General features: G+C 39.9%; 1 protein-coding gene across 1 annotated transcript in view; it reads right to left on the minus strand.

Annotated features, from left to right (window-relative positions):
* LOC102672523 overlaps positions 1 to 10,136 on the minus strand; it is a 29,287-nt gene that overhangs the window by 15,507 nt on the left and 3,644 nt on the right. The window contains exon 2 of the mRNA XM_006609874.2: positions 3,766 to 3,961. Coding sequence (XP_006609937.1) covers positions 3,766 to 3,907 — 142 coding nt within the window. The 5' untranslated portion in view covers positions 3,908 to 3,961. The remainder of the gene's footprint in view (positions 1 to 3,765; positions 3,962 to 10,136) is intronic.

Consider the following 10,136-nt stretch of genomic DNA (forward strand, 5'->3'; position numbering starts at 1 on the left):
AACGCTTCCCCTTCCGGAACTGATCGCGAGGTTTACTCCGAAATTCAGTGCACCGATACCAGCCGAGGCTTTACGACAATGTAACATAATACGAAGTTCAGTGTCGAAGGGCTATCGTTTTACGAACGACACCCGATCTTTCTCTTACCGAGAAATTAAACGCCTCCGATTAGAGAGGCGATCGCGAGGACGAGTTCGATTCGGTTCTTATCGGTTCGTGTCATGGGAAACGGGGGCGTCTCGATTCGCACGAAAACACTGCAAACGGTTATTAACGGGAAGAGAGGGCGAAGAGCGAGGTGAGAGAGAAACGAGAGTGAAAACAGATAGGCGGAAGAAAAATGAGGCCGGTGATGATCGGGTAACGCGCGTAATCATTATTACCGTGGTCGCGTTTACGCGAGCACGATGACGAGGTGGAAGTTTTCTGCAAATGTCACGGGAGAAGAGTCGGGAACGGGGCTGGCCACAGCTGTTTCTATAAATAACCAACCCCGACTCCGATGCAACGCCGCCAGATTCTGCATCTTCTCTCGAAACCGCGCCGGCAAACTATGGTTATTGACCCTCAAACACACGCCACCACCTATTTTCGTTTGTAAAATAATGAAACAGAATTCGCGTAATTCATATACCTCGTAATAATTAATTCTTCTCCCGATTTCCAATCGGTTTTCCTTTGGAACGAGCGAGATTCGGGCAAGGGTGAGGTTGGTGAGATTTGTTCGCGAGCGATCGGATCGGTGAAATTTCAAGAAAAGTTGCATCATTCAGAAACAACGGTGACACATTGGCGACGACCGGATGCAATTTGCGGTTTCTTTCGGGACACTTCCACCACGATGGTCGGCGAGATCAAAGGCTCGTTAAGGACGTATTGCCGCGAAACTGAGGCAAAATGGATTCAGAATGTTATCCGACCACGTTTCCTCCCGCGTTTAATCGCGCGAGCAAGGGTGCACTGACCTTCGATCAGAACCGTTTTATAGATGGTAGTAATATGAAATTACGGTTGTTCCCACTGTGACTCGAGTACACTGCGAATAATTTAAAGCTGAGGTCTGCCTTCGGCTAATTGCCAGTTTAACCTCACTTTCTCGTCCTCGAATAAAACCTGCTCGAGAGAAACAACGATTCAGAGACAAACAAAAATTTTACAATTGAATTATCGATAGAAAAGGAAATGGCAATCGTAAAATAATCCGATTCGATACAAGAAGCGATGATCTTGAACGTTCAACAAATCTGAACCAGATATACCCAGATACGATAAGAGAAAGAAAGAAAGAAAGAAAAAAAACAGATAAAATTTATCATCCAGATCGTTCTATTGTCGATCGAACGAGCAACAAGATCCAGGAACCTTTTCAAAATCGGCCATACACACAATGTACTATTTCAAAGCGTGCGAGATATGATATCGGAGGTACTCGTCCTGCAATCGTTGTGGTACGGGCTCACGTTCGATACCACAATCTCTGGTGGACGATCGACATCCGAGATTCGGGGAACGAGCCGTTGCATCGCGTTTTATGGCGCGTTTTACTCCGGTGTTGTGCCTGACCATCGGTCTTCTCTCCTCCCATCGTCCCTCCGCTCTGTCTCTCCTCCTCCTACTCTCCTGTCGATCCGACCGGCCGCGCCGTCTCTTTTCGCCGTAAAGGAGGCTCGAGCAGCGGTGCAGGGTCATGGCCGGACATCGTCTGCCATACTCTCGCCTCTACACCCACGCTACATCTGTTATACTCGCCCCCTTTCGCTCGCTGCACCCTCGTAAACCCGCGTTTCATTATGCGCCGAATATAAGTTACCGCAATTTACGCCTCTGGCTCGCTCCTCTCGCTCTTGTTCCTTTCTCCCTCCTTGTTCATGTCTTTCGTTTTCTCTACGTGCAAGAATCTTTTCCTGCGTGTCGTGTACCCGAGTTGAATTTCTCCGATTATTGTTGGAGAATGGAGAAGAGAGGGAAGAATTGGAGAATCGATGGATAAGGTTGGAAATAAACGTAAGACGATATAAGATACTTAGGATCAGAGTTATAATTGCGATAAAAATTAAGTTTATAACGGTTATATGAAGTTATTGTATTGTTTTAGTTACTTTGCATGCGAGGCAATCTTTAATCTTATTGAATAACGTTATTATATTCGTTAGTTGTCGTTAGTTTCAAACAACAAGTTAACATTATTTAACACTACTCGATAATGTTAGCGAAAAGAACGAATGCAAATTTGACAGCGAATACAAATTGTTAAGAATTCTTGGAAAAGGCGTCAGAAGAAGGCGTTCGAGGATCAAGGACCTCGGGGAGGAGGACATTGAAACCGAAATCGAATTAATCACGCGAGAGAAACGGCTAGATGTAAATCACGCGATGACACGAACGTTTCGCAATCTGTATGGTCCTTTTTTCGTTTCGTGAAATCACGAAAGGTGTCGAGATATCTCGCAACCATCTCGCGATGGACCGAGATTTTTCGACGCTGATTCACGGGATGTGAACGACCGCTGTCAAATGTATCAGAATTTTCGACAAATGGTGCAACAGTCGACGGGAGTCAACGACCTGGATGAAACGACGATTTCTCGCGACACCTCGAACGTTCGTGTGCGTTGCGAATCCGACACAAACGAATACAAAGTGAACTTGTTCAAATTATACGCCTTAATTTTGCCAAATTTGTTTCGCTTTCTTTATTCATTTATTTTTTTCTAATCTATTTCGTGTAAATTGGCCGGTTTGATCGATTAAACTTTACGATTCGCGATTTTTTCACAAATTCGAGGAAAATTGTAATTTCGTAAGTAATCTTTTGAAAAGGAAACAGGATGCAGAGTCGCGTTGTTCCACTCGAAAGTGATCCGCGTTGTACCGCGCGACAACCACGTGTTGCATTTCTACTCGATACGCAACGTGCTGTCCTACTCTCGAGTGTGTGTACCCATGCTCCTTGGTGTATGAGAAGTGGAAATTAATTGCGTCGCACGTATTACAAATTCAAACGCATTCACAATTTATTGAAAGTAACAATTTCAGATTTGTGTTTACAAAATGAGTATAACAAAAATAATAAACATATTTGAATAAATAAATAAATAAGTAGATAAATAAAATAAATAAATACAAAATACAAAAAAAGAAAAGTTTAAAAAAAAACTGCAATTTTAATACATCTGCTTTTAAAATAACTAAAATTGACTTATAAATTTTTCACATCAAAGTGCAACTTCGATGTTATAAATATGTTAAAACTAATATATATAATGAGAATTATATTAAACATTTTATTTTTTGTCTTTTCTTACTTAATATCTTTGAATGACTAAATTTTTTTTGTACATTTTGATATGTTTTTCGACTAGAACAACCAGCCCCCGTAGACGTAGTTAGAAACGTCTCGCGGACGGTGTCGTCAATCTCATGCAATAGCATCTAATCGGTTGCCCTTGTCTTCTAATGCATCTTCCTGAAAAGCCATCGGACAGTACCATAATAAGAACGTTATCTGTATCCAATGGATACATCGTAGCGATGAGACCGATGCCACATGAGAAAAGAAGGAAAAATGCCCATAGCACGTGACAACGAGTTGACCATGTAGACCTATTATAATGGTCGTTCCATTCTGTTCAAGAAGACTCAAAGGCTGTTGCCACGAACAAAACAACTTGTTCATCGCAATGGATCGCTCGTAAGATGTGTAAGGATGCGGACGAAAATCTCGAGATAGGTGAGAATGTGTCTTAAAAATTCGTTGAACTCACGATTTCGTGATGACGGATGCTGTGCTGTCCTGCTTCGAAGTACCTGTTGCAGAGCAGCGTATAGATCGAGCATCAATTGCTCCAGCTGCTGTGTCTGAGTTTCCGCTTCGTCGTCGGAAGGCAGAGCGAATGGAATCGCCATTTCTTGACGATTGGTAGATGCAATTCTTGAATTACTGCTCTCTTCTCGTCGACACTGTAATCGAACCAATGTCCGTCAATCAAACACTACCACTTTATCGATCTTTTTAATTATTTCTATTCTTCGCTTCTTCGTTAATATCTCACGCACAGAATCGATTTGTGATTTGAAGATTTTTTAAGAGTCAAAGGGATCGCGAGCACGTTAGCTCCCGATTCTACACAAAATGTATTTTCGTGGCGACACACGTGACTTTAGGTTTCGACGGCGCACGCTCAATGTTCGTCGCCACAAAGACTATTGTCGTCACCGATTGTCCGTAGAGAAAACGCACGTGGTCAATGTATAACACTACGCCAACAAAAGTTGACGAAAATTGTTACTCACGGATCAACGACGATCGATTAAAACGAATGAGCACACGATCGACGCGTATTTCTTAATTACGTCTTCTGAAACGCCTATAAGGTGGATCCTCGAATGGATCACTTTCCATGGGTGGAAAATTGTTCGTGGCCGAGTTTAATCGATTATCGAACACCGTTAAACGGATAATCGAGATTCACTACAATTATCGAAGATTGTAATAGACGGCGGTGCGATCGCTCGTTCGACAGTTTCCACTGAAAAGCACCGATGACAGTTCGAAAACGTCCCACGGGACGATGGCACAAAGTTCAATGTTCTCTGATCGAAAGATACACACGATGCACTGAAAGTTTATCGACAAAAACGTAAATTCGCTTTCCTCTTATACGAGCACAAACGGAATATCCGCGCGAGAGGGAAGAAAGCAGGGAAACGATCTGTTTTCTCTCCTTTCCCTTCGTCCTTTCGTTTCGTTCAATTCCCATGCACGTACAAAGTACAACACGTTGCGTCTCGCGACTGTCCTCTTTGGCGCGACTATCACACGTGTATATGTATCAAATGTGTAAGAGAGAAAGTAAAGCGACACGAGAACTCTCGACTGAGCTTAGGTAACGAGAAACACGTCTACACTCCTCGAGGTCTGGCTTGGTAATGATTCTGTGCTTTCGTTTCATCCACTCGGTCCGCACGTTCTGCCTTGCGGCGGCAACCGACTTCCCCCACCATAGTTGCCTCGCGCGGCCGGTTGCCCTACTGTGGTGGGGAAGCGATGCGCGCGCATCCGGACTCGAACGATGCGAGGAAAGGAAGAAAAGAACAGTCGCTAGTGGGGTCGAGTGTGTGTGAGTTGTGCGAATGTGTGATCGTGTGCTTGCGCGTGGTTCGTAGCGTTGTAAATTTACCGGTTAGGGTCAAGTAGGGTAAAAAGATGGAAGGAAAATCAAAACCGAACGTGGTATCATATCCCGTGTTCCATGCATCGACGATACATCGATTCGATACATCAATAAGAAGGGAAGCGATGCGGAAGAAGTTTTAGCGCGCGTCATTTTTCCAGGTTCGCCATGTTTTTTTTAACCTTATCATCTTTCTTTTGTTCTCCTTATTACGTTCGCGTTTAAATCGTAAAGAAAAAGAATCGCTCTTTCAAGGATAAGAGATTTTCCTTTCGAGCATCCGATACGAAACGTTTGTGAAGGCATAGGCAAAGCAAAGCGTGTAACATGTAGCAATGAGATCTCGACAGGAGAGAGAGTGAGAGGGAACTCACACAACGAACGACACGCTTGTATGTACTTCGGAACGGTTCGTAAAAGCGCGTATGACACGATGGAGCGACACCCGAGCGTAACTGCGTAGTTTCTGCGAGCAACTTCATGGGGGTAGTTGAAGGAGTTTTGTCAGTATTATATTTTCAGAAAGTGGAATTGTGACTTCGTAAAGTTATTAACGATCGCTATTGAGTAACTCGAATGATATTTACGTATCGTTTATCGAATTGTTATACACTTTCGGCCGCCATTTTTGCAATGAAACAAAGCACGAAATAGATACATCGATATGTCGATTCCGAATTACAAATAAATCAAATTTTACGGTATTTTTCGAAGATTCGATAAATATTCATAGAATCATGATACTTGATAACGGGAAAACGGAAAAAATTGAAAATGGGAAGAGAAATAAGAATATAATGTATTTCTACTGTAAACGCTGATTCACGTGCAACGTTTCTAACTGTAGAATGAAATCATATAAATAAATATCGGCATATTACGCTCTAAGAGGATTAAAAACAAAATTGAAAGAATAACAGAATCGAAAATCTATATAATAGAATACATTAATATTATCAATTATATATATTCGTATTCATTTTATTATTTTATTTTTATTATGTTGAAAAATACAAGTTCAATATAAAACTATTAAAATATTTGTTTATATAATTAATTACTAACAAGAAAAATTTAAAAAAAAAACTTAAAATAAAATGAAAACATGTAAGAAATTAACATTATATTTATTATCAAATATATTTACAAACAGACAAAATCTACAACCAATTACGCCGTATATACACATCGTCGAATTCGATCATTACTGTGACTAACACACTACACGAAATTCATTCTTCCTATCCTTATACAAATTCTCAGACTTATATCTAGTAGTTTCACAATACTAGCTTTACCGAATAATCATTTTTCGCGATTCGACTTGCAAATCCGCGAATACAAAAAGTCAAACGAAAGCAAGGAACATGCGAGGTATACTCATACGTGTTATCCTAAGTACGATGCACCGATTCGAACAAGCGATCGAGCGAGAGAGCCACTCGAATCAGCGAACGATCGAGGATTATCTGCATTCACCGGGGCAAGTTGACGACAAGGCACAGGAGGAGAATAGATTAATGGCGAGAATGGCACCCAGAGATATTGTCATTGGATATCGGATGAGAGAGAGCGAGAAAGAGAGAGAGAAAGACCATAAGACAGAAAGATAGATAGAGATACGTAGAGACGAGTTAAAGGCTAGGTGAATATCCTTCGTATATTGGGGATGGCGTTACAGAGAGATGACGTTACCGCGGACGATAGAAACTGGAATCGACGAGGAAAGTCGCGATGGCCCAGTCACACCACATCGATATCGACAGATTGATCCTTAATTTCGAAGGTAAGCAACAATTTTACGCGATTCAAATAGTTTAAGTAGATACATTTGCCGCGCATTTAATCAAATTCACAGACGTAAAAAGATATTAATCGAAGAACGCGAACAAGTTTCCATCCGGTCGCAGATCCATCCATTCGTCCGTCCGTCGGTGATTTATGACCGGCGCGTAGATTTTATTGGGATCTTAATTAGACGGTAATGTCGCGGCTACCAAGTTACGTTCGCGATTGCTATCGTTTCTTTGATTTCTTTTTGCGTTTGAACTGTTAGGGGACGAAACGTTAATATTGAACATTATCGAGAGCGAAGATAATAATAGATAAACGAAGCAATAGAGATACTAACGTTTTAATTTTGTCGATTCCTTACTTCTTTCTCCAAGCAGATTCCTTCTGAATTATCCAACTGAATTATCGTTTTATGGTCTTGTTTAAATATGAACAGAATGTAAAAATTATTGTTTAAACACTCGTGAGACAGGAGAAGATAAAGTTTGCCAACTTACACAAAACTGTATGATTTGCTATTTTATCAGACTACCAATGGACTCTTCTGCTCTCGCGTTTATAAGGAAATCGTTATCTTATCGGAAAATTATCGATTGTTAATCGCAACAAGTAAGCAAGAAAATATATTATAAAGAAACTTTATCAATTTTTTATGATAAAGTTGATATATGATAAATTTTAAATGTAAAAATTCAAGAATTAGAGAATCAGATATTTTCCTTGTTTATATAATTTTTTGAAATCTTTTCTCATCTATTATTAAATCGAATATACTATTTCAAATCTATGTACTTTTATTATATCGCTATTTTTAAAATTGTATTTTTTTTTTTTTCATTATCTCCCTATTTTAAGTATCTCCCATTTTTTTTTTATTACAGAATCGTATAAATTCTTATTCAGACAATTCGATACACGATTCATGTGCGATTTCAACAATATTCTCGTAAAAATTTAAATCATCTTGTCTTAAATCTTTTCTTCAATACCATTCTTTTGAATCCATCTTTCCTTCGATCAAACCAAGAAACGAAGAACTCTGAATCTCATATTATAATTTATCAGGATTATTCTAAATCTTTGTTTTATTTTTTTTCGGTGTTGCGCGTCGCTTAACCACCCTTAACGATCCAGAGAGTTTAGCCGCTCGGAAGTGGATCTCTGTCCCCGGTGGCCCGGCCACGGGGTCTCTCGTTTTATTTCCACGGAAAGCATTGAATCGGCTCCCGGTAGCGGCGAGATTTAAAACCGGTAGCACCGTATGCCCCGACCGGATTGTATATTTTTAGAACGACCGGCATCCTCGCGTGGGCGGACACGCTGGTCACCGATCCAGGAACCTGCGCCACGTTGTTTCCATCGTGCACGATGATCCCCTTTTGTCGGCGGATCAACCTCGTCGCGGATTTCTCGGCTATCGTCCTTCTGGCAATATGGCGTGAAGCGAGGATAATTCGGCGGGATTTGGGGGAACCGCGCCAACCGTGCTGATTTTCGAGGAGAAATTTTCGGTGGTGGGATGGCAAGGGGTGGACCTTTATCGTCGTTCCGCTTCCTATTGAAGTTTTGAAGCGCGGGGATTCCAAGTATGAATAATTTGGGAATAAAAAGTTCGTTCGTTTTTTATTGAAGATAAAAAAATATGAATATATATCTCTGGATATATGGGCAGAGATATATTATATTAAACAAAGCTAATTTTTTTTTTACCAGTTTCAAGTTCTTTCCAGCTTGAAATAATTAATTTGGAACATCGTATCCTCGAGTAAACTCTTTTTAAAAATTGTTGTAATCAATCGATAGATAACGAAAGAAGAGAACAAAAAAGAAATATGTATTCGAATAACTAAAATGATAAGTCGGTTAGATGAGTAATAATATTACGTTATCCAAAGTGTTATTCGCTCGCTGATATACGAAAAAACGTTTTTTGCATTTTCTAACGTTATAGGTACTAGATGCTACCATTGCTCGCGAGGTTAATAGCAAGAGCAGCGTTATTAAGCGACGTTCATGCCGGGTATCAAGCAAAAACGCGTCAGTTGGACGAGTAATTGACCAAGATGCAAGGATACGAATGAAAGTTCTCGGCGAGGTCGTTCGAAGGCGGACAGAGTCGGGAAAAATTATGGACGAGAATTATTTTAACCGTACTTCAACGTTTTCTGATCGTTTGAATATATTTTTCAATACATCTTTCATCTTCCTCGCTGTAATTTTATTCTATTCAGAATATTATGATCGTAACACCGCGTGCTCTTCTTGTTTTTATACTATAACTGGATTATAGTATAAAAAAGAGATACCAGTGAATCTTTATGGAAGATTTCAAACGTAAAGTATTATTTTACAATCGAAACGAGATTATTGCAATTTGTCTAATAATTTTTTTTTTTTTTATCTAAATCCATCGAACGATTCGCTCGCTTGTAAATTTTAAAGAAAACAAGCGAGCGAAAAAAAAAATGATTCGTTTGAGAATCATATCCAAAAGGTGACTCAACTTATCACGTTTGATGTTACGAATTGCATTTCTTATCATTTTTTATCGGGTCACCGGGTGCGTTAACCCTATCCCGCCGGTTCATCGAACCAGATTTATTGCTTGTTCTGTGCAAATGTCGGCCCTGTCCGCCACGGTGGGAAATTATTAAAATAGCGTAACAATCTTCCACGTATCGCCAAGTCAGTAAGCCAGGTCATAAAAAGTAAAAAGAATACGAAATACGGAATAACAATAGCCGGAAAACTGTGGCCGTGGATTATTCGTAATATAATCGAGCAAATCTCAATCAATCGGCTTAAAAACTCTACGATTATTTCACGAATTTCCTTCTCGTATCGAAGGAACGCTATTGTTGTTTGCGTCCGTCGAATTCGCTAGCTGGACGAAACAAAATATCCCGTGTAAATAAAGAAGAAAATACGATCTATCGATATCTTGACCAAACAATAATAATACGTTTCTAGTTCTGCTTTTCGGGATCGAAACACGGTCGTTCGAGACAAACGTCGAAAGAGAATCGTAGTTAGTTCCATAATCTATAAATAATATAGGACGTTACAAAAATCTCATTCTAATATTAATCTCAAGATAATATTCGATTACGCTTTCGATTACGTTGTCTACGCTTTTTTTTTTTTTTTTTTTTTTTTTGATTTTTTTT

This window comes from Apis dorsata, unplaced genomic scaffold (assembly GCF_000469605.1).
Source record: "Apis dorsata unplaced genomic scaffold, Apis dorsata 1.3 scaffold_61, whole genome shotgun sequence".
NCBI classification, from domain to species: domain Eukaryota; kingdom Metazoa; phylum Arthropoda; class Insecta; order Hymenoptera; family Apidae; genus Apis; species Apis dorsata.